Source organism: Seriola lalandi, unplaced genomic scaffold (genome assembly GCF_002814215.2).
Source record: "Seriola lalandi dorsalis isolate HSWRI2012SDOR001 ecotype SW California unplaced genomic scaffold, Sedor1 jcf7180002052274, whole genome shotgun sequence".
Taxonomy (NCBI): domain Eukaryota; kingdom Metazoa; phylum Chordata; class Actinopteri; order Carangiformes; family Carangidae; genus Seriola; species Seriola lalandi.
The window spans coordinates 40,060-66,489 of record NW_019522827.1 but is presented as its reverse complement, the minus strand read 5'-3'; the positions used below and the strand labels follow the sequence as shown (position 1 = coordinate 66,489).

Genomic DNA, 26,430 nt, shown 5'->3' with positions numbered 1-26,430 from the left:
TTCACTTTAGTCAGACTGACTAGGTTTTAATTACTTTGGATGCAAATGTGGTGCTTTCTTTCATCCTGCTACGGATAGATAGGACTCGCTGTCTGCACTCTTTCATGAGCATGTGCTCGTCTAAAAACCTAGACGAGTGGTGCCACTTTGCAGTAAGACTACCCTTATGAAGAATTTATAAATGGTTTATAATAAGTTTATTCATTCGGATGTTAACACTTTATAAATTATGTATTGACTAATATAAACAAGTTATAACAGTTTTCATACAATGATGCAGGCTCACTATTTGGCAAGATCAAGTTAATGCTTGCTACCCATTAATCTTACTAATGACTTACTTCCGTTTATAACTGGTAAAAGGAAGTCTAATTGTAAGATGTAAAACACATAATTTATTAAGGAATTACTATTATTTATAACTGGTAAAAGGGAGCCTTATTGTAACTCATTAATTCCTTAAGGAAAGTTACCAACTACATTACCTGGAATGCTGAAGTCCTAAAGAAGATACCAACCAGCAAAGGGCGGCAAATCTCCATTTTAAAATCCAGTGTGCAGAACAATCTGATAGCATATGTCATATCAACACCTGTGACTATAATGAGGAAGCTGCTGATAGCATGTCAAGGTAAACAATACTGCCAAGGCCTTAGAGTCTGAATCTGGTCATTTGATATTATAATTTGATTTGCCAAATGAAACTTTTTGACCATTAAGATGCTGATGGTGGTTAATTGCTAGGTAAAAAAGCTTAATGATGGAGGTTACAAAGAAAGCTCAGTAACTAATGATAATGACAGTCCTCGGACACGGGTCTGCTCTCCACCCCTACACCAGCCTGCGATCTTTCGGTGACAGAGCGCTCAGTGCGGCAGCCTCCGCCCTCTGGAACTCTCTCCCGGAGGAGATTCACGCAGCCTCGTCTCTGGACATTTACAAACCAGCTGAAAACACACCTGTTCACCAAGGATTATGGAAATTTATTTTGCAAGCAACAAGTCACTGTTGCCCATTTTATCTAATGTGTTATAACAGTGTATAAATGATTTATAAAGTGTTAACAAGCTAATTAATAAACTGGTAATAAACCATTCATAGATCCTCTATAATGGTAGTACCAGATGAGTTTATATGTTATGTCCATACAGCATGGAAGAAAAAAAAATCAGGTTTCTCCAGCAGAAATCTAGCTGCATTAACAGGGTTTTACTTCTAATTACAGAAATCTTTTCTCTTTTACATGATGTTTAAGAAATAATTTTGCCTTAAAATGCCATCAGCAACCTGGTTACTCAAACCTGCATTACTTTTTGGCCAACTGGGGAAAGCAGAACAAGCTATAAACTGTTAAATATTTAGTTCTTTAGCTATTAAATGCCACATTATGTTCACCATCTAGTCGCTAACTTAGTCTGCCATTTGGTGCTGCCCATATAGTGAGCAGTGGGTTTATCAAACCTGTCTCATTGAGAACAGCTGCCTGCTGTGGCTGGAAAACGGGGTTAATAACAGTGGTGGTGAGACTGAATCAAAATAGACAGGCTGCATTCAGACCGACATTAGCCTTGCATGAAAAATTTTCATTTGAATGAGATCAGTCTAGTGTCGCAGTGGGGGTGCCAATGCATCAGGCACCGGCAAAATAAAACAAAAAACCCCAACAACACAGAGTTATATTTCTCCACACTGCAACACAACGTCATCAATCAATATGCACGAGCTCACATTCCATTACTACGACTGTAACGTTGATGTCATATGCATTTCCACTGTTTACCTTGCAACTGTTGCAACAAAAAATTAAGCTATTACAGTCGTGATCCTGTCTCGCAGTTTTATAAACGGCGTTGCAGCGTTTTGGCATTTGATACGCTGCTTACTCAAACCAGCCTGCTTCAGTTGTATTTCATGTGTCGCACACACACACACACACACACACACACACACACACACACACACACACACACACACACACACACACACATATTCACACTCACACTCACACTCACAAACACCAATTCAGGAACTTTATTTGTTTTAACACCTGGCAAAACAATGAGCAAAAAGGCGCCAACTAGGGTGCTATTTCTCTGTGGGTTCACCTCTATGAGTGACACCTTCGGCATCACATTAAACATCAATCATCTGATCCATTGTTAGTGTAAAAAAATATTGATTAAAGCACCTATGTGCCTGTGAGCGCACAGATCGTCAGTGATATAGGTTCTATGGTGGAAAAGGTAAATTAAAAACAAACTCAAAAGAGTCTTTTGATGTTTCACAGAAAACAGTGGTTAGTCCACACAAGCTGATAACTGTGATGCCCGGCTTGATTGGATGGAGACAAGCGGTATGTGGCGTATCCTGTGGCCATTTATCTACCAGGTCCAGAATCATAACAATTGAAATTCAAACTGATTTTTCACATGAGCCCACACACCTTACAAATACACAATATACGATGAATGCATATTTCAGTGGCATCTGGCATCGCTCCTCCTCATCAGCCACTGTACTCCGGGACTCTCTCATGTTGATTACCCTGAGAGAAACATCGACGTCCTGGTGTATTAGAAAGGTGAATTAGATTTAGATGGTTTCTCTGAGATGTGACGGTGCACTGCTCTCCCCCACTGTGCTTTTTTCATCTAACAAAAGTAATTTAAGGAAATGTCTTTCCTTGGTTCTCGTTTCTCTTTTTCAGCGGGGAGTGAGGGATCAGGCCGACCCTGAAAGTGGCTTTTCAGCTTTTACCTACATCCCCTTCGCATCGTTTTCAGTTGACATACAGTAAGTGGGGCTGCATTAGTGGGTATCTAACCCCCTGAGTATGAAATAAAAAAAAATGGTGCAGGCTACAAAGCATACACAGTATAATAGGATTTGTTAATAGCAATGAGGCATAAAGAGAGGCTTTCATATATTATATTTATTCTGATTTGACACTGCTGCCTCTGCGATCCGAGCGGGTGCACAAATCTCTTTAGGATGTGAAGAAACGGCTGAAGCTCAGTGGGTGGAAGCATTCGGAACAAATTCAAATGAAACAAATAAGAGAGAGGGAGGGGTGAGCGATCATCATACATCAGACTTCTCAGAGCGCTCGCCAGCAATATGCTTGCATTGACTCAGAAATAAAGAATATTGGACCAGAGCAGAGAGCGGAGACGGAGTCTGGTTATCTCTTCCCGTCACAGTTGAATCAGTGCGTCTGTATGTATATCTGTATATGTCAGAGATCAACAGCCTTAGAAACACCACCTCTCCAGCTGCTTCTGTTACTTACACCCCAGTAAAGATGCAGAAGCAAAGAAATGAGTTTCCATCTTCTTTTTTTCCCCTTACCAGAACCTGCCCCACACACACACACACACACACACACACACACACACACACACACACACACACACACACACACACACACCTCATTTTAATTGGTTTTGATCGAGCTCAGTGTCGACCAATTTGCTAGTGTTTTCTTCCACAGTTGTGAAAACAATAAGAAAATCTCAGGTAACAGTGTCAATGTTTGGAGCTTTTTATACTTTTTGCCTTGTAAGGAAAAAAAAAACCCCAAAAAATGGAAAAACATGGAGGCATGTCATCATTGCCAGGAGAAGTAAGGTGCAATGTGGCTGATCATCTGTCACTACCGTCCCCCTGGGATCTGCCTGTAGAGTCAAAGTGTGTGTGCCCTTACACCAATTCGTGAGCATCATTGAATACAGCCTGCTCAGTGTTCAATGTGTGTCTATTAGTTGCAAGGGTTAGGCGTGTGTTTGTGTTGGTACATATGAGTATAACTGTACTAAATCTTTAGCATTAAGTGTACCACACACACACACACACACACACCACGTACACACACACACACACAATTATTTCAGCATTTAGCACACCTACCGAACGCACCTTTCAACACCATGGAGGCCATGAATGCATCATTTTCATTTCTGGTACCTTACAAAGGAAGGAGTAAGCCTTGTGGAGCTCTTTAGAGAAGACGATGATATTAACAGGTTCTGTCAGAAAGAGCCGCCAAGATCACGGCCTATGACGCTTGCCTATGACTCATAGGCTAGCAACAGCCTTGACAACAACACATTGATTGTCGCACATACAGATCAATTAGTGTAGAATTCAGATGCATGGTGCAGTGTTCATGTTTTTATACGAGTTGGATAATGAGTGGGACTGAAAATGATAAATGTCTGTGCAAGCGCTGAATATAAGTATTTGAGAGTTTTCTACTGGTTGCTTGGCAATCTCCCAGAAGTCACTGCTTGGTCAAAAGTTACAGTAAGTTACTCCTCGGATGTGAACAGATGATGAACAAACAAACGAGTCTCGAACGTTCCAGTCTTTATGCTAAGCTAAGCGAATTGGCTCTAGTGTCATGCTTAATTGACAGATATCAATTTACTCAACTGACTCTCAGTTGTGTCTGGTACACAAACAGTGCAATGGAGACACTATTTCTTTTCTCTATCTTTGGCAAACTTATCTGCCAACATATGTACTGATATACAATATCAGCAATAAGCTAAAATTACCCGGAAATAATTAATCTATCAGACTGAAGTTATCAGCGATGTCGTGCGTGTCTTACCTCATACTCGAATTCCTCTGTCCTCTCTCCATCAGCTGGAACAGGGGAGAGGTAGTCTGTCCCTTCATAGTAATCCTGCTCCATTGTATGAAGAGAATGACAGCTGTCAGGGGAGACAGACAGAGGAAGAAAGAGAGGGGAAGACAGACATGGAGGGGGGCAGAGAAACAGAAAGAGGTGGAGAGCTGGGCGTAAGCAAGATCCTTCTCCTCACTTTCTTTTAAACGTGTTCAATACCTCGAAGTGACAGGATTTCCTTGCCTTTGTCTTTGTGGGAATCTGAGGAATAAAGGATTTGTCAAGGGCTTTCACTTCCACTGGAGTGTGTGTGATAAAAGTACAGCCCCTTGTTAATAACAGCATATCCACATAATTTGCTTCCTGCTCTTGACAGACAAAACCCCCCACACTGTACAGTGTAATTCCACTATGCTTCCCTCAGTCACTGAACAAAACAGCATTGTGAGGGTCTAACAAGATGAGCAGCTTCGGTTGCCACACAAGATAATCACGATGGACAAAAACTTCAAAAAGACGCTCTGTTAAACAAGTTGAGTGATGTGTTCAGGGGCTGTCTGACTCTTAAGATTACCCAGCACTGTAAAACTGTCTCAAAACAATATTCCAGTCACAAAACCAGACAAGTAAATGTCACAATGCTTTATTCTTTGATGCCTTAATATTACACATATAACAACATTTGGCAGTGGGTGCCAATAATACAATTACAGATTTTACAGTCTTGCCTCAAAAGTATGAGCGACAAACTTTTGTTATGTCTATAAAATCTGTTGTATATTGGATTGTGCACCTGATCTCAGATGAAGAGAAGAAAATGTGAGTTTTATGGGACACATTGATCACATTTGGCTTCGGCCTGGGGCTGTAAGTAGCCTACAAGCACACGTTGCTCTGTGTTGCCTAGTTTTTTTTTATGAGCCTATTTGCTTTAATCACCTTGTAAACCTTCCATGAGCCAAAATGGATACGCCAAGCAGCTCCAATTATGGCAAGAAGGCCCTGTGGGGAATTATATGGTGATGCTGTGAGATATATATACATGTGGCAATGATCTTGATCAGGTCATGTACAGTACTTTATATCTAACGTGCAACACTGACAATAGCACACACTTCTAATGATGTTTGTAATAATGAGCAGTACAGACGGCGCATCTGTCTGATATTCCATCCCTGAAGTCTCCAGTGACATATCACAGCGGATATTGAAAGAATTCAGGATGTTTATCATTGTTGGAATTAATTATCTACTGTACTCAACACACTTGATTCACAAACATAGTCCTGACTTCTCAGCTCTGTGCTATTAAAGCTCTCGCATTGCCATTGTTTCATTGTTCTGTTCCCAAGAGGTGAAATCCAGATCTTTTTTTATGGTAAACTTTTCTTCTTCACAGTTTACTTCTCCTTTGAGATGAAGAGAATATAAACTAAAACGCCAGAAGAGGAAATAATGAACCCTGTTTCCTTTTGTTGTTTTTTCCAGGAAAACCTCTTGTTGATACTTTAAACTCTCAATATTTTTTTGTACATATTTTTATGATATCTCCGAGATCTTTTTCTACCCAGCATCGATTCGGGATGTGATTAGAGTAGTGATTGTACCACATGTGTTGTTTAGAGGTATTTTACATGCAACGTAACCCGGCTATTTCTTTTTCATCTCTTCTAAATTTGTAGACATGCGAGACCAACAAACATATTTAATCTTACACCTGAATTATGTTTCTGTGCGTCAGTATCTCAGTATACAGGAGGCATGTGAAAGAGAGTCTCCTCAGACTCAACTGTTAGTATTGATTTATCTGTAAGTATGTACAGTATCTCTTTTATATCTGCCACTCAATCATAAACTCTTTCCCAAATGTCTGTGCTGTGTTCAAGTGATGTAGGAATAACAGTCGCTATGACCTGGCACATCCAAATGCTCCTGTTTTCAAAGTCACTTGAGGCTGTGACTTTTTTTTTGATTGCTTACATTTATACTCTGATTTTCCATAATTAGTGATACATTTAAATGAACCCTTAATACTGAACATTAAAATGCGAAATGCATGCATTCTGTATTAATAGCCGGCATCCTTTACTATTCTTCGACAGTTCATTTATATTTTACAGGCGTCTTGCATACTTGTAATGCTAATGCTAATTCTGCAAACACTGATATTTCTGCTTCATAGCTCAATAACACCTCCCACTCATTTTTTTCCCCTCGGTAATTACCATCAGTCGCAGCCAAAGTCAAAACAAAGACACAACAACAAACTCTGCGTCGCTCTTTGTGGCACTGAACCGAAATAATTTGTAATGATTTCAAATTAAATAAAAATATATTAAATTATATCAAACGACAGACCTGCTTAAAATTATCTTCTCTGTTCTGAATCACATTTATTGGGCCTTATTAAGTGTGGTTGATTTACAGAGATGTAAACTAACTACGTACATTTCCTGTTGTACTCACCTGTCAGAGAGCAGGAAGGGACAGACGTCAGGCACAGGAGGGGTCGAAGGCCGCAGCTTTGCCAGCGCCATGATGTGTTCAAAGGTGATGTCGGTCTGAGTGCACACATCCACCACATGGATTTCCTGAGGGGGGCCATGGGGGCGGCCGCTGGGGGTCCGCCTGATGACCTGCACCACGACGGGGTCCTTGGCAGCGCGAAAGGCCTCCACAGTCTCCTCATGGCTGGACTTGGACAACTCCTTTCCATTCACCTGAGGAAGACATGGAAAAATATTGTGTGTGAGAGATGAAAATCTATTTGTTGGGACTGTTTTGTTGGCTTTTTGCTATAGAAATGTTTCATGGAAGCAGAATTGCTGTGGTTATAGATGTAATCTGAGTGGGCAGAGACAGAGAACCAGTGTTTTCTGGTTAAATGACATTAGACTAAAAGCCAGCAAAAAAAAGCCAAGAGGGAAAACAAGGTACAGCCAATATTACTCTTACTGTTGTGCTCTTTATACGAAGAAAGAGACGCTGGTCTGGGTCTGATCTACATACATATACCCTAAATTAAACTACCTTACTTTTTTTCTTTTCTTTTCTTTTCTTTTTAAACAGAAAATCTCCAGCATCACTTCTCAAAAAAAAAAAAAAAACCCTCCATGGTCTCCTTAGCGATTTTACCCACAGCACTACAGCTCTCCTGTTGTGCTCAGGGTAGAGGCATTCAGACAGAAATTTGAATAGTACATTTTCTTTCCCCTGAATGCCTTCTGGACAGATGATCAAAAAGAAATCTTCATGAAAACAACATTGGAAAACATAAACACAAATTTACAGTTTGATGCAACATTATCAGAATGTTAGATCAAAGCCCAAACGGCCCCTGTTCACTCAGTCCGTCTTCAATTTCATCTACACAAAATGAACTGGATCTTCTGGCAGATTGAAAATCACTTGCACTACAGCTGGCACATATGAAGAAAATCATTGCTTCATTTAGCACCATTACTTTCTCTGGAAGAGAAACCATGGCTGTGGAATACCTCAGAATGTGCTTTGGTATAAAGGCTGAAACCAGAGATTATAATTTAGATAACTCCAGAAAGAAAGAAAGAAAGAAAAAAAAGACAGACACAGCATAATTACACTTGCAGTTGTATTTAAAAAAGGTTTTTCTCACATGGCAAAATGAAATGAGTTAAAATGATAACTAGAAGAGCAAAAGAGAGCATTTATATTCACATGTGAAACTGGAAAGCAGCAGTGTTTCAGGGCTTGAATCACAACCTTTTTAAAATGCAACATAGAGGTAGAAATGAATAAAAATCACCCAATAACCTAGTTCTGACTAACAAAATGACCTAAATTCATGAGCAGTTGACAGTTTCAAGTAACTCTGGCTGTGTGTCTGTGGTGCCTCTTAATGAATGTTAAAGACACAGAGGCCACCAGGGAAACTCCTGCAGAGAGCTCATATCTTCAACCCAACAGATATTTCATCACTAATTCTTCTTTTTTGCATGTTCCCTAACACATCACAGTCAATTTGACATTGTATATTTTGAGGAAATGACTGCCTCAAGCTGCAGTAAAGTACAGACAGGATGTCTAATGTTCATGTATGTGCAGCAGTTTATCCCTATTTGAGCTATACATGACTAGTGTCTGTGTTTCCCAACCATTCCGACTTGTCACTCTATGGCTCTAATAAACAGTTATCGATTAACCTGCTGATAATGATTTTGATTAATCAATTCGAGGATGTGTATTTCTGTGAGTTGGGAGCAGTCCTAGTTTGTCCTAATTTGAGTTTATATCATTTTCGAGACCAGAAAATTCTCCAGTAGAAAGAAGATGAAACTTTGAAGAAAAGTCAGAAATGAATCATGTCTTACTCCTTTCAATTGACCTTGTGACACTTGAAGGGGAGCCTGAACCACAGGGTGGGAATTTCTGCATTATGTGAACAAATGAAAAGTAAAGACAGTTTTAAAACATCCCAAAATGGTTCTGTATTCCCATTCTGGGTCTCTCTCTCTCTCTCTGACAAGCATGCACGCACACACACGTTATTTAGGTGTTTGTCTAATACAGCTGGTGTTCTAACTTTGCTTGTCTCTTGCTTCCAGCGATGTGGTACTGTACTTCTATGATGTTGGGGGACTCACAAGTATGAATGGTAGAAAATCGACAAAGACGAGGCAGAGAATAGACTCCAAGCTCAAACAACACTGGATCCTACACTTCCTGTAATAGCCTCTGAGACAAATCCCCACCCCCGATGACATCATAAGGGGTTATATTTTCTAACTGTATAAAGCTCCCTCCAGAAGAGCCCCAGAAGACATTGAACAACTATTAAGTAAATTGATCTGAAATCAGTGGAGGGGCCCCTTTAATTTATTCTTCCAATTTAAGATACTTCCACATCGCTAACATCATTACCTGCTGCCAGAAAATACAAAAAATATTTATAATGTAATAATGTTATTGCCTCATAATAGTGTGTTACTCTCATTCCTGGTTCATTCCTGTGTGTGTTTGTGTGTGTGAGTGTGTGTGTGTGTGTCTCCAGAGACTGAGTGATGCCCTACAAAACAACAAATAACTTATTTTCTCAGCCATAACAATAGCCATATATAACTCCCTTAGCTCTTGTTGTGCTCTGGCCTGTTCCCCTGCCTCCTGATGTGACCTTTGTTTGTAGCGATGTTGCATTAATCACCTGAGTGGGAGATAAACTGGGTCAACTCCACTTCTGTGGAACTGCAGGGCAATTTGCAGCTTCCCCTCACACCTGCTTTCATTGGGTTTTGGCCAGTCAGCAGTTATTACATACTGCAGCATGTACATTAGACTTTAAGTACTGTATTAAAGAAACATGGAGCACTGTAATAATTAGCTCATATACTACCTTTAACTCTCTCTCTCTCTCTCTCTCTCTCTCTCTCTCTCTCTCTCTCCCTCTGACTTATTTTCCTGCTTGTCTCCTGCTCCGCAGCCTAATGCTGGAACAGGGAGCCTGGTGGAGACAAAGGAGTTGGAGCAGACAAATGAGGCAGCCTATGGCGTATGACAGTCCAGGAGAAAAATGATCAAATTTCCCAGCTCTCCCTCTGGTACAGCCTGTCCAGCCTAAGCTCCTCCTCCTCCTCCAACCCTCACCGCTTTGCTAGCAACACTCCATGACCATAATGAAACAAGAGAAAACACGTCAGGAAAAGAGGAGGGAGTGTTGTTTTTCCATTCTCATCGCTAGTTTTCATGAGAGCCAGATGGAACAATTAATTCTCAATCAGCACAGGAATATTAAGGAGTCTTAACTCCCGCATGGGGGACTTTGCCATCCCTTTTGTGTCCCTTTGGCTGATGTCTATCCAGCTAAACACACTGCTTCAGCTAGTTGTGTGGTCTGACAGATGGGAAGGGGTTTCTATAAGCCTGGCTGGAGCTTCCCAGATATTCTCACAGTGAAGATCTGCCTTCAGCACAGTCCTTGGGATGTCTTGCAACAGCCTTACTCTCTGCAAAGTGCATTATAAGCTGGCATGATGAAGGTGACTTTTTACAGTGAAATTTTACTGTGAATTCTATTTATTTATTTATTTTTCAAATTGGCGAATTTCCTAAATAGCTTTAAACTTGACAAAATCAAACATAATTTCACTGCCTCCACTCAGAACAAGCTGTAGCCACTTAAAGTTTGATCACACATATTTCAGTGTAGTTATACTAGCATAAACCATCCTCTTCAAGTGTGCATGGAGAGTATGCAAATACATATTCACTCATAAACACATGCTGGTAAACAAAATCTGTTTGCAACAAATTATTTAGCAGCTGCAGTGTTTATCGAGTCCAAGGCAGATCAGCACGCACGTCATGGTCAAAACGGCTCCATATGCACTGAGTCAACATGAATTGTCTTATTGGTCTGGAACAAAACAATGCTGATTATTCATGAGAGATCATTTGTTAGACAATTGGGCCAGGAGATGATCAGGTAAATGTGAAGTTGGAAGGAAATGGGCGCCGGGATGGAGTAGCTGGACCAAGACGCATCTGCTGACTGTTTGCACATGGATATGCCGCAGCTGTAGCCAGAGGAGAAATGTGCTTTCATTCAAAGCCCCTGTGACAACCACCGGCTTTCTCACAACAAACGGAGTAAACCTGCTTAGTGGAGTGTAACGAAAGGATGAAACCTCTTCCTTTTTCCTTCATTTTCTCTGTGGCAGAATCCCATATTGACAAAGACATTCAGAAATTGTGTTCTTGTGACGCAGCTGTGCTTTAACTCTCCACTTCAGTAAATATCTCACGTCACTTTAAGCTGTTCTGAGCCATTTCCAGCAAACAAACAGACTTACTTGAAAACTTCAGCGAAAAGTCGCTGCTTTTTACAACTGTGAGCCTACAGCAAAGCAAAATCTCCAAGGTTCTCTCATCTGTGTCCCATCTTATCGTTTATCCTCCAGGTACGAGGACGAGCAAAGAAAGTACAAACATGCAGCAGCTTAGCTGGACTCCTCAGGCTTCTCCTCTGACAGTGCTATTGTCTCATCGACTCCTGCCTCCCATCAATATCTCCAAAGACCGAGGGCAGAATGTACTGACAGTGGTAGTAAAGTGGAGCCAGTTTATCTGTTAAGACGTCAACTCCAGCCACATGTGATGCTGCGTCTGCTGAGGGGCCGTGTATGTGGCGGGAGGCAAAGACACTGCCGGCAGCTTGCAGGGGATTACTGATAGTGATTGATGTACCTCTTCTACAAGGAGAAAAGGCAGCCTCAGGCGGTAGACTCTAATAGTCCATTAGCTTTTTTATGCTTTAGAATTAACTGCACACATTGCTTTATGACTTGCATGTAGCACTTTGAATCTTAATGAAATGTTGTTGTTTTCAGTGTTCTAGAGTTTATGCTGTGCACAAGGATAAAGCATCGGCCTTCACTCATATCCTGATTGAGCAGGAAAATGTGGCGATTTGAATGAAGCAAGGTTGTTGTTTCTACTTCAGCTACAGGGACATGTAAACAAGGCTTTCAGCAGAAGTAACAGTAGAAAGAGCATCGGATGCTCATATTTAACCAGCGTGTCTAACCTTGGGGTTTTTGTGCTTAACATCTGTACATGCAGTAACCTCTGTTGCACACAGTCTACATCTCCTGTGTGCCATCACCTGCTGGTTTGAGTGGCAGCGTGTGAGGTGTTAAGTGTATGCAGGCAGATGGAGAAGGTGTAACATGTAGGTCACCTAGCCTCGAGGGTGTGATTGTTACAGGCGGTGATTACACGCCTGGTCCATCTTCTCATCTTTTGGGAAAAGACAACATGATCCTTCAGCGTTAGGGTCCAGTCAGCTCAGATAAGTTGGAGGAGACTGAGGATCATGACAGAGCTGGATTAGGTGGAGGTACAGTGGAGGGGGAACAAAGGAAGCATGGCCACTAGAGCTGAGGTCTGTTGATAGAAGAGGGACCAGTGCCACTGGGCAAGCATCAAAACTAAGTGATCATAGAATAAAAATTATTTTCTAACACTCTGTGATGAGACATGACCAGACATTGTGTGAATAAGCTTCTCACACAGCTTGGACGATTAGTGTTGGGAAGTGTTTGTGTATGTGTGTGTGTGTGTGTGTGTGTGTGTGAGTGTGTGTGTGTGGGGGCACTAATATTTTTCCGCACTGTAAAGGTTTTCCCTTAATTATATTAATAATGTGTCTCAAAACAGAAACAAAGAAGTCTCACAGATAATGTAAAACTGCAACTTGCTGCTTTTACACTTTGGTTTATTTGCACTTTCAACCAGATATAACCAGATTAATGAACTTTGAAGGTGCTGCTAGGTGGATATTGTTACACAGGCTAGTGGTTTCTCCCTGTTTCCATTCTTTATGCTGACATATAGTAATTGGCAGCTGTTGGTGCTTCATGTTTCATGAGTACAGAGAGGAGAGCGGTGCCTGTATTCTCACATCTAACTCTTGTCAAGAAAGAAAACAAACACAATTCTCAAAATTCTTTTTCCCATTAAGTCCCTGCAGATGCAACTGAATTTTACATCCATGATTAGATGTTTCATATCGAAATGCTCCTTGGAAGTCGTAGGTTTTGGGGGGCATTTTTTGCTTTTATCAGCGAGACAGAGATACAGTAGAGAGTCGACAGAATGCGTGCCACTGTCTACATAGAAAATAAACTGGTCCAGGACCCTGAGTGGCAAAAATAAATCCTCCCCCTTTGTTATTCTATTGTTTGTTGTTTTTCTCAACTATAGAGACAGTAAAAACAGGAGAGTGATGGACAGTGAGACAGGAGCGCTGCTCACCGCTGACTGACTGCTGCAGTCTACCTGTTCTACAGCTCCAAGGAAATGATCAGCATCCGCCACACTGCAGCTCTGACATCATCTATGTGTTGCAATTCGGTCTCTCAACATTTGAAATTCAATTTGCATTTTCATAAATAAAAAAACTATATACAAGTGAGAATGCAAACATTCAGTCGAGAAGTGGAATTAAATACTCCCTGAGGTAATTCCAAATGCTGGAAGGATATGGGTTCCTTTTAACACCCAAATGTCTCATTTCAATAATAAGTGACAGAATAAAATACGGGCCAAGGTCCGCTACACTACAGCCCTTATGACTGCATAAATCACTCCCAGACAGTCAGCGCTACTGTCTGAGCGACTCAAGCAATACTCCAGTGACAGGAAGGAGAGGGGGAGAGAGAGAGAGAGAGAGAGAGAGAGAGAGAGAGAGAGAGAGAGAGAGAGAGGGAGGATGCCACTGGGGAAATCTGACAATCCCTTCAACATCTCTACATGAACCCATGTATAGGGCTCCTTTAACCCCTCCAACCACATAAAACACACCGCACAAGGCCCCTGGGCTATTTTTCGTATTAAAGGCCCTACACACTGCTGCTGAGGTTTTATGCCTGCAGAACATTTGATGAATTCTGCCTATTTTCCTCTCTGAGCACCAATCTTGTGTGGAGTACTCCCTTTATTGCACAACTCCTTCAAAGTGTATCACCTCCTTTTCAATCCGCCCTAAAATTCATCGTCCGCCTTGTTACATGCATTTATTATCCAATCTCTTGGCGTAATCGCTCAGTGGAAGGGCAACTGTTATAAAAAGGGCACGGGGAGAAGAGATCTTTACCCAACACTCAATGTCAAACCTGTGAAGCAGCAGACTTGGTGGAAGCAGGTGCAGCTCATGCGTGGATTTTGTAATGTCACCATCTACTACCGCCACCATCCCTCCCACTTTCTCCTTTACACTTGTCCTTGTCTGCTGCGTTGAGGGCAGTAAGTAAGACTATTATTTATTAACGCCTTTCAGCAATATGATAACTTTTTAAGTAACTTATACTGTAAGCAATTACAATTTGAAATTCAGTGATGACATTACGGATACATCAATCCTCCATTACACCAACAGTTTGGGTCGACTGCGCTGTCTGGCCTCTGTGTGTTCAGTGAAGAGATTTGTTTAGAACATGCATAAGATTAGAATTAAACCTCCCAGTAAAGTTTTCTTAATTACATGCTGTGTGTTCGTCATTAGCCGGTTTGCTAAGTTAGCCTACACTCAGGAATAACCTGGTTTTGTCTACAGTTGGACGGTGTGTTTAAGGGCTTCACCATGAGGTCGGTATTTGTAGAGAGCTCTGTGCTGTGACTGGGATTTAACATTGAGCTAGCTGTTGACAGTCAGTAGATACATGCAAAACGTAGGTGGGTGCTTGTTAAATTATGATGTGTCATTTTCTATTTCTACACATGTGAAATACAGAACATGTGACATGTGTGGGTGGAGACTCTGGAGTTGTTGAAAGGCACCTTTAATGTTGCTGGGTTGAGTAATGAAAGTAATGTAACGAGCAATGCAACTAATTCCTTTTGCCGTTGAGTTGTGACTAATGTGTAATTAGTGTTTCAGTGAGTAATTAATCACATTTTTCAAGTAACTTTCCCAACACCGATTGCAGGTTACTGTCGTTGCATTATATGAAATGCTGCTGCTGAGACCTGAAACAGCTTTTCCAGGTTTAACAGGCAACTAGCCATTTCCCACACCACGACTGAGACACAAGCTTGTACACATATAAGGCAGATATGCACGCGCACAAACACACACAGCTGTAAATGAATGATTGTTGAGTAAACATTTCATTTGATTTCTCATTGTACTTGGCCCTATTTGTCAGATGTGCTGGGTAATAATATCCACGCCATCCTCTTGTTCTGCTTATGATCACTTTCCCATGAAATTAGATCAATATGGCATTCCATCTTCATCACTAACACATTACAGCTGAATGCCAGATAATTGTACTATCCTATTTTGGCTGGATTATAAAATTCTGCGGTGGATTCTAAATATGATTTGGGACTGGTGAGAGAAATGCAGTGCTAAGTTAATCAGCTTGTTCAAGGTTAATGGTACATGCAGGGTATATTTGTTAAAGAGATTTAGAGATGCACAGTTAATCTCTGTGCTTAACTTTAAGATCTTGCCATCTTGGAGTGAGTTTTAATGTAAAATGGAGGGAGAAATCGAATTAAAGTAAAAGCGGCACTTGGGTGGATGAATAACTAATGGATGAACGGCCTCCTCCTCGGTGATAACTGGTAATTGGTTTGGGGGACGGGAGAGGAGCGGGAGATGGGGAGTAGCTGGATAATGCTACGTGCTGTGCAGATCAGCAAAATGGCCTGGCTGGCGTGAAAAGAGGTTGTAAGGAGTAATGGTGCCATCCATATGCTGACTGAAGAAAATAAAGTGGGTGCTGTCATGGAACACCTCTTTATGTGCTGAGAGCGAGCCAGAAAGGAGGTATGACACATGAGGGTGTCTAGCAGGAGGATTTTCAACATTAAAAATGCACAAAATTACAAACCAAAACATGGACAAGTACAACCACTGCCCTTCTCTCACTTTGTCACCTTGTCTGTTGTTTTCTCGTGTACTGATGTACTTATTGAACAAAAAATGGAGCAAATGGAAATGTTAATGTAAAATTCCAGTTTATTACAGCTTAGGTTTTAGTTTTGGTCATCATTTCTATTAGTTATGATAACACTGCACTCACCAAAGCAATAGTTAACATCTGATAATGCAGCAACACTGATCCTGCAAAGAAATAGTTTGGCACACAGTCACATGCATCACAACAAAGTCTTATTTTTACACTTCCATTTTTATACAAATTAAACAAACAAGATGTGACATGTTAATTAGTGAGCTACAGAGAAGCTAGTAGGCCATTTTAATTATCTTTAACAGAACCAGAGAGACTGTTTCCTGCTGTTTCAAGTACTAATGCTAAGCTAAGCTAATCGACTGCTAGCTATAGCTTCGTATTTAGTGTACAGACATGAGTGGTATCTAACTCTCAGCAAGAAAGCTAAAAGGTGTATTTCCCAAAATGACTAACTACTCCTTTGACCGTTTTATTCAGAGGTAAAACAGAAGGTGGTAGCACCTGACATGTCAGTAATGATCCCTTATTACACAGGCAAACTGTTTGTGTATACAACTATCACCACATTCCCACATCCCAGCAGTTAACTTGTAAGTACAATGTTCTTATTACAGAGACAAATAACTGCAAAAACTAGAAAAATAACACCCAAGTTGAAATGAAGCAGATTTATCCTTTATTATCTGTTATTTCCCATAAAGTTTTAGAGTGCAGATGAGATGACACAGGTAGCAGATGGCACTAGCAGTGCCACTGAATACCAGGCACGGTCTTATTCATGGTGGCCTGGGGAGACTTTGAAAGTGGCAAATAGTTTCCTTCACATTTAATATGCTCATCCTAGCAGCAGAGGCAATTAACACCGGATAAGCACTATTTACATAATTCCAGACACACTCGTGATCACAACAAAGGCGTCATGTCCGACTTCCCCGTCCCTCCCCTCTCCAACTGGCTCTTTGTCTGTGAGGCTGTGGCACGGTCGCTGAGAGTGGAGGTCAGACGGTGGCACGTGGAGCTTTGACAGTGCAAATAATAAACTGGGAGGGTTTGAAAGGTCATTCAGGACCCCTGCGGTTGGCCACTGATCTGCCTGTTAGCCATTAACTGGGAGCCAGCTTAGGTGGGGTGTCAAGAAAGGAAGGAAAGGAGGAAAAGGGCAAGGAAATAAAGAGAGGTGAGACAAGAATGGAAGGAGAAAATAAACATCTACGAGGTGTTTCCAGTTCTTGTCCACGGTACCTGCTGCAGAAAGCATTCATTTTGCACATAATGTGTGTGATTGCAGGTCTCTTGTGCCTGAGGCTGCCGTTTTTAACGCTTTCCTCAGAGGCAAATGGAGTAATTAGTGTCCCATCACAAATGTCAACCACCACAAAAGGACATGACAAGAGAGCGGACGGGTAAAATCAAGACTGCCTCAGCGAGCGGGTTTGGTCAATTCTGCCAACGTCAAAGTGAACAAAAGGACAGCGTAACAGATGATAGCCTGGGGCTGCGAGGACTGAACTCATTACAGCTTTCTTTGCAACATACTCATCTTCAAATCTTAATTCAAACACTCAAAACGTTTCAGAGCAGGCGACGCTGAGTGGAGGTGTGGCAGGTAAATAACTGGTGTTCTTTTTGATGAAATGTCAGGTTTATGGAGACGCAGGATTACAAGGCCTCTCCTGTGCCCAATGAGTAAATATTGAGGTTACTGACTTCAGAGCGCTCCGCAAAGCTCAACACCTCAGGGATCAAGCTAACATACTGCAAATACTGACAACTCTGTGATTTCAGAGATTTCACAAAGAGCAGTTTTAGAAGTAGAGTAATTATGGTTATCTGGCAGCTGAATCAACAGTCAAGCAGTAAAAATCTCTAAATGTAGCTCTTACAAAGCGAAGACGACACGTTTGACTTCTCAGCGTGAAAGAGACGACAGCGCACAGACCAGACGACGGATAAAAAAAAGAAAAAGCAGACAATCCCTAAAGTGCTACCAGCTGAAGGACACACAGCAGCAAATAAGATCAAAACTTCCAATGAAAAGCAGAGCTGTCCAATTAGGACAGCATTTACGATGAGACGGTGATGAAGTTGCTGATGATAATCTTATCCTTGTAAAGAGCAGAGGCACAATGCATGATTAAAAGGAAGGACATTATCTTAGAAGAGTGATCACAAGTGTAATCAATCTACTCCAAGGCTCCCCACGGTGGTGTTCGTGGCACAGCAAAAGTGCCAGCAAGCGGTTAGGCGAGTGGATGTATGTGGTTTTTCCTCTCATCCCACTCGAGTCTCACTCCTCCGTCAGGTCCCCGAGTCAATAAACAAAGGGAAGGGAGAGGAAATTGGAAGCAATTCGGTGCTTCCCACTGTGACCTGATTACACAGTTGGAACAGTGGAAACATAAATGACACTCAGAAGAGCTACTGTATACTTAATGAAAAATACAGTACGTGTGTACATCAACGTGAGATACAGGGAAGGATCTGAAACCCTGACACTGACCTAGTTAATGCTTTGCAGAAAGATTAAGATTCAAATTAAAAAAAGGGGTAGTTCTTGTTTTGTTGTATTTACCAAATCTTCGCTGGTTTATTGCTCTGATTGGCCGACAGATCCTTAGTTCCTCTTCACCACTGTTACTTCATCATGATGCTAAGGTTTACAGCTTTTCTAAGGTTTGACATTAAACAGCTGGTTTACAGCTTAAAGATTTTGTCACATCTAAAAACAAATTTTAAAAAATGGTCGAACCTGGGCCGGACCAGTTCATTAGGTTTCCACTCTTGTTAGCGAACAGGACCTTAAAACACTGTGGCAAGCTTACGTCCCAAAGACAAGCACAAGACAGTATTAACATCAATTAAGTGTGGTTAGCGCGCTACAGGACAACTGCAGTCTATACATTTCCAATGACACAGGAGAATACTTCATACAAAGCAAAGACCAGCGAGACCCTACGTTGCTGTCTATCAGCAGGGATTAGGTAACCTCTAATAGAAACTACAACGGTGTCAGCCGGTCTGCTCTGAGTGTAATGAAACACCTGTCAAAATATGTTTATATGACCTGAAGCTTTGCACAGTAAATGAGCTGTAACATTACCGTGCTCTTGATGGAGAATACATTAATGAAAAAGTAGTCCACCTGGCAATCATAATGTATGCAAAAAACAAGCAAACAAACCAATCTTGATTAAGAACACCTGGTGCTGCTGTTGTTTGAAGAGCGCATCCAGGAATGAGTGGAATGATTTACAGGCAAAACGCAGCAAACTTCCTGATTAATGTTTCTTTCTTCTATTGGAAGTTACTCCCAAAAAAAAAAAAAAAAAGAAAAAAATGTGTTGATGAACATATTGAGCTGGTGGAGGCACTCCAGAGCTGCGCTTATTAGCTGGCACTTCAGAAATATTTTGACATTACAAGGAGTACACAGATGATGCATCCCCTGATTGGGAAAAAACGGATGGGAGACTGAGGGGAGGCTGGTAATGTGGTAATGGTATGCGTGTGAGGTGGTGGTGGTGATGGTTGGGGCAGGGGGGTCTTCACACTGTCATGGGAACCATAAGTAGGCCACGTATGTGACGACTGTGCTGCATGTTTGGTGTCCCCGGTTTCATAAGGCTGGGGCTCCTCTGGCTAATGGATGTAATAAAGGATTGTTCATGCCAGCGTCCGCTCATTTATTCTCATTCCTGAGAGCGCGAGGGGACCGCTGCAGCAATCAGCCTCTGCTCACTGGTTAATTCCAAGGCAGATTTATAGTCTGACTGTGTAACGGATGCTCCATGTGCACACGCATGTGGCTGAAGTATGCACACACACACCCTACCTGCATACAAAGTCAGTTTTTTTTTTTTTTTTTAACAAGGCTTTATCACTATAACTGTGAGGCCAAGATTAAAATTTAATTGGCTATTAAGTGCAATCACAGCCATGGTTTGGATCCCATTGAAGGTTATACCCAGATCCCACACCTGGACCAAACAGGCTGCAGAGGGGTTGTCATCTGTCCTGGCTCGGAAACAGGAACAGGTCACTTGTGGCTGTGGTGGAGAGGAGAGACACTCCTGCCAGACAGAAATGACAGCTGCTCTGCCTCCCCAGCACAGAGTACGTGGTATGAGGGGTAATGAAGCCAGGAGAAGGATGTGAACGCTGGAGGAGGAGGAGGAGGAGGAGGACAGCATGATGTCCAAAACCTCACTTTTCCACCATAGGAACTTTATGAATGGTATCATGTAACCATCTTTGTGGGCTCTGCTTTTATTTCCATTGTTCTATTGTTCTCTGCAGACTTTGGCTAGACGCTGCTAGAATTCAATTCTGGCGCTACTTTGAAATTCATACTCTGTCAAACTTCCAGATATGTTTAGGCGCCGCTAGCGTTGCTTTTCATCATAACCGACTGAGCAAAGGTGTGAACTTCTACCGCGTCTGCAACAGCAAGTGTTATTTTATCAAGAGAAGCACCTGGAATATGGACAACAAATGACAACCAAGTCATAATAAGCATTTGGGAAAAGAGGTGTGATGGAATCAGATCACTTGAACTACATGAGAAAACAATGCTGGAAAAAGATTAATAACATTAAACAAGATTATAGAAAATTCAAGGACCACAACATGTGCAGCAGACAAAGTCTAAAAAGCAACAAAGCCACTTTAAGCACTGGAGGCTGTTTTTGGCTGCTGACAGATTTGATTCAACATCCAGGTCACAGGTTTCTCCATTAACTGGTAAATGTCTCCCCCCTCTTCCCTATTGTCTATTCTCCTTATTTTTCTCCCACCACGAACAGATGCCTAATTGTGGCACAGCCCTGCCAAGTGTAAGGCGCAAGGACACTGAAGCTATTAGTCATGAGAAGGTGGTGGTGCGGCATCCTCTGACACCATCACGCTCGCTGCAGACACCAGCTCCAAAACTAGACACCACAAGCAGTGGAAGGCTGAGACTGAGAAGTCAGGCACCACAGCGGGGTACGGCACACCACTTTAGCTGAAGTGGAAGTTCTTCTTTTGTTCTCGCCTGCCGGACGGTGTGTCGAGTTGGCGAGCGATTAGGTTCATTTATACCATGGCAGCCACTTGGCAAGGATCGTCACTCCATGTGGAGCCAATGTAACACTAGAATGAGACCAAATGGCTCTCTCAATTGGAAGGCAGAGGCGGGGTGGGGTGGGGTGGGGGGGGATTGGCGGAGGGCATCTGCTCAACATTTACCTAGTGTTTTATAATTAGATGAGCGCAACTGCTTGGGAGCAAAGCGTCTGTTCCACTGTGATTTTCTGATAACAATTCCATGACTTGGAAACAGGCGCAGGAGGCCTGTGGATGGAGACAATTAGTGAAGATAATAAAATATGAACCATATTGCAGATGAAAACGAAATCTGTGTTCAAAACATACAAACTGGCGGCGGGCTGGAAGTTGGTCATGACAAATGCTAATTGGTCCCAAGCAGCAGCAGGGCAACCTGTTAAAGCCTGCGCACATCTGGCACTTTGGGGTTTCCCTCTCTCACTGTTTGACACATTACATTTTCTGCAGCAACATTTAGCGCAGGAGGAGAACAGCTCAGTGGGCACAGAAATAGGGTCCATGTGAAGACAGTAGGATGCTCAGCACAGAGCCCCCCCCCCCAAACTGGTTAAGTGCCTTGTCACAAAAGATGTACGTTTAGGCTCAGCAGATAGTTTGACTTGTCATTGCAGAAAAACACAGATCTAACCATTAACATTCATTTATGATGGCTCCATTTAATTTAGGTTTGCACTTGAATTGAAAACAAATATGTATGATGTCTACAAAGATGCACTGGTAACAATTTTGCCTCCTTGGCAACACGAAACGACCCATAGTGATCGGCTTTATTGTCGAGTTTTTCTAAAACTGCTCCCTTTATATTAAGGCGTGGTTACGATTACACTCTCTACACACACTAAAAAGACTTGGCTTATGTCAGGGGAAGATGGCTGTCATGGTTAAAAAATGCTGATTGTTGATAGGAGACGAAATGTAAAAGTCAAAGTGAAATACTGTGCGTTTCACAGTTACAAAGAGCTGAACTATTTATTTCTTCACCTTCTTCACATTTCTTTTTGTGCATGGCTTAAATAAACAAGATAAAATGTGTAACCTAAAGGTCTGTGGCTTTTAAGTAGAGAGTGGTATCTTACCTCTAATCTAATGTTTTTGGCAAAATGTGAAACTGTACTTATTATGATACTTTATGAAGGACAGTGCAGCTGATTTGCTGGACAGGGGAGCTTGTGTTACAGCTAACTAATGGAAACCAGCATACAGTCTGGCTTTCTTTCAGCTAATGGTTTTTAGGACATACCAATTAATATATTAAACAGAGGAAGTGACTGTAATTGACTTGCAAATGAACCTACCTGTTCAACCAACAGATACAGTATTAATAAATACACTGCTTTTGCAAGTTTGCTAAGACATGCTACCGCCAGGATTTGTAAAACTCCTCTTCCTCTCCAACGTTTCTAAATTTAAAGTCACCTTAAGCGTCTTACTCTAAGACCCGGGTACAATCCATGTGTTACAATCATACAGATGGTTGGCTGTCACAATGCATCCCAGGTTCGTTCAATAAAATGGCTGAACATGAACGCCAGTCCCACTGCTGGCTTTGATTTACAGCCCAAGCGACCTGCATTCTGAGAATAAATTCCAGCTTTATCCCAGACACCACTGTGTATTAATATTAAACATTTATATAGCCTGCTTTCAGTACAAATATATTTTTGTTTTTTTGATCGCTTTCAGTAAATCACATCTGTATTCAATGAGGTTTCATGTATGAAACAAAAGGACTTCTCCACTGCTGCAGGCTTCAGCCTTGAGTGGCCATTTTCAGGCATGAGACGAGCCTATATATTTTAGATTCACCTGGGGCCGTCACTGAGGTGTGGGCTGCAGACTTGTCAGACAAAGACAGAAAGGAAAATGGAACTCCCTCAGTTGTGTGACTGCCAAATTCAGTCCTGCACAAAGAACAAGTAAGTGTGATAGATTTTCCCCAAGCAACTGGGATATTTCCAGACTCTGTGTTTCCTGAAATACACCCCCCACCCCCCACCCCTAAAGAAAAAGAGCAGGGAAATCTAGTGGAGAGCGGAAAAAGCATGATATGATGTTTTGCTGCGCAAAGACACACACACACACACACACACACTTGCATAAGCCTATACAGACCATACAGACACTTGAACACACAGAGGTGTCAAGTGGGAGCTAACTCCTTGCTCTATGTCCTGTTTTTTTTTTTTTTTTATAAACACTAGTCTGTCAGTTCCCTGATGAATAGCAGCCCTCCGGTGGAGGAAGTTGCCCATCCTCATCCCACCCCCCCACCCCCTTTTCTGTCTATCTCAAAACATATTCTGCTATTGATTAATTCTCAAACAGTCTAAAAAGCACTCAGTGTCTAAAAACAGACATTCCTGTATTGATTACTTGTGTGCTATTCCCTCAGGCTGCTTCAATTCTGAGGCACGCCTCTGAGGAAAACACTGTTTTCAGATCAAATTCACTTTGTTTAACTGTTACTATGATAAAAATGGTGGCAATTTCAAGTCAATATCAGACCTTTTATGCATATAACATATATATAACATATGTCACAAAGCTTGTTTATGGTTGAATAAAGCATCATTTGCTGCTGAGCTGAAGCTTTGAGGATTCAGTGTGCTCTTCTGGCACTGAACAGTCACTGTCTGTTACTTATTTTTTTTATTTTTTCAGAAGCGCATCGCAGCACGTCTGTGTGATGACGGCAGCCACTCCCACTTCACATTTGACAAGCGATGGACAGAACATTGCATATCAAGACCCAGACACTGATGAGGAGTCTGTTGTGACCAAAATCTGCGACTAGCATACCAGAGAGGTTAACATAGTTAGCATCTTTTATTTGTTTCTCTTGTCGCTAGCTTAGCTCCTCTCTCTCACACACACCATTCACCCCACAGGACAGTCAGACTGACGAAGAGTCTGTTTAATGAGACTAAGGTTGACATACTCAGTCATGGTGTTGACTGTTTATTTCATTTATGATATGTCTTGTATTATATAAAAACATTATATGGACATGTAAGCAAGGTTAGAAACTTGATTTTCATCAGAGGGGGTCTTATACATGTCAAAAAAATCTTTGAGTTCAAGTGCATCGCAGTAAAGTATAATTGTCAGCTTGTACATCCATCCATTCTCCACTGCTTCCAGGTCTGGGTCGTGGTGGCGAGACATGCCTCTCTGCAGTCCCATCCTGTAGCTCTTTCTGACAGAACTTGAGTTGTTCCCAAGCCAGACAGGGTATAAAAAAAAACCTTCAGCATGTACTGGGGCTGGTCGCTTTCTCCACCCAGATGGACGTGCCTGGAATACTTCCAGTGCAACAGCTTTTCGGGTGGGCTTCCAGGTGAGATGCTTGAACCGCCATAACTGATTCCTTTAAATGCAAGTGATCCGGGGGTCTTTTCCAAGCTGTCTTTGTATATCCAAGTTCCTTACCCAGTCACTAAGAAGGAGCCAAACCACCCACAGAGGAATCGAGTGGAATTGAGAGTTTCACCTTTAAACTGAGTTTCCTCTTCACCTCAACAGTCCAGTGCAAAACCTCCATCATACACTCACTTGTGAACAGACCCGACAATTCTCTTCACTTGGTAAAGAATGTTCATTATGAACTGCTATCTTCTCACAGTGGAGGGTATATTGGTCCAACTGAAAGGCCACACTAAGAACAAATCAAACTTTGAATGGGCCACGATGGCCTTTGATTGGAGCTCCCAGGAGGGGGTGGGCCTTCAACTGTGGGTCCTGGTCAGTTTTGACCCGAAGATTTTAAAAAATAACACCACAGTGTGGCTTCATTCGTCTGTCAAAAAAATGTTAACCACTAATGATGAGATAAATACATCTGACAAAAGTCAATGAATTATTCTGGCAGGTATTAACCTGTTCATGAAATTGCATCCCAAATTGTAAATTTGGATTTACACACAAATGCACGAAGTTACAATACCTTGTTGGAAAAGCAAGACATTTCCAAGCTTTTACCAACTCAATCTCTGAATGTAGCTTTGTGTTTCTGCAGAACAGGGAGCTGAATAAGGCAGGTGGCCCCCTCCTCAGTGTGTCAGTCTGCCTGCGAGTGTTGAGGCTGTGAGGAAGGAGGCCTGACTGTGAGAGGATCTGGGTTGTGTAGGAGGTGCTGGGTTGACTGCAGTGCTGCGGGGGAGAAAGCGCGGTCACCATTCCAACCTCACAAAGATCGCATCTACTTCCTACTGTGAACTTCTGCTAGCTGCTGTTTCACAACAATGTGTTGTGTTGCAAAAATATTTTTCCATTCTCTCACATACTCGTTCTGATACAGGAAAAAAGAAGAGGTGTGCTTGAATTTGAAAATGGCACTTTCATTTTTCTATCTGCTGCAACAAATGTGATTTCTCACATGGAGATTGGCATTGAACAAGCTCTTCCGCAAGAAACAGTTCTTGCGAAATCAATTGACCCATAACCCGCTCACTTGAAATTCTAATGCGACTGGACTTTTAAATAGACTGTGCAATCCAATTAAATTACATTTACTGTGAGGTGTCAACTGAAACTCACCCTACATTGATGAGGCATTGATTTCACTCATGGAGTTTTTTTAAAAAGCCATTGTGAATCTCTCATTGCAAATGCAGCTCATTAAAAGCAAAGGCCTTTGAAACTGTGTCAGTGTGTCAGTGTGACAGCGGCAGCAACAACAAAGCCACAGCTCCGCTCGCCAAAGTGGACTTAAACACTTAGCAGCATCGCAATCTGGAAATAGAAAACCCAAGCTTTATTGAAAAGAAAAAGAAACACAGCTAAAGGCTTGGTGTCTTGCCACAGCACTATGGCTATTAATACCTGATGCGAGTGTTTTCAGTCTACTCTGGATTTGAGCCCTCAGGAATGAATGTCAGATAGTGGCTGTAACTGCAGCGGCCGCATTCATGGAGTCTCTTATCGCTTTCCTCCCCAGGGCCTGGCCATGCGAACTGTGGCGCAGGGAGGTGTGAGTGTGTGTCACGCTCCCCATCAAACGGCTGTCAGGCCAGGCTTATTATGGGAGCTGCAGGGGGTGGCCGCTGACCTGTGGAGTGACGCCCAGCATGGCTGCCTTACCCGGGGGGGCTTTGTGTCACCCTGACACCCACCCTCCCCTCCTTCCCTCCCTCCCCTCCAAACACACACACATACTGATCTCCTGACCTATGCCGGCATCATTCATCCTCTCACACAGGCGCGTATAGTAAGTATTTGTGCACACTGCACACACACACT

The 26,430-nt window shown here is 42.0% G+C and overlaps 1 protein-coding gene across 1 annotated transcript in view; it reads right to left on the bottom strand.

Annotated features, from left to right (window-relative positions):
* LOC111650331 (PDZ domain-containing RING finger protein 4) overlaps positions 1-26,430 on the bottom strand; it is a 48,737-nt gene that overhangs the window by 12,396 nt on the left and 9,911 nt on the right. The window contains exons 2-3 of the mRNA XM_023400201.2: positions 7,097-7,350; positions 4,613-4,715 (exon numbers count right to left, since the gene is read on the bottom strand). Of these exons, the coding sequence (XP_023255969.1) occupies positions 4,613-4,715; positions 7,097-7,350 (357 nt within the window). The remainder of the gene's footprint in view (positions 1-4,612; positions 4,716-7,096; positions 7,351-26,430) is intronic.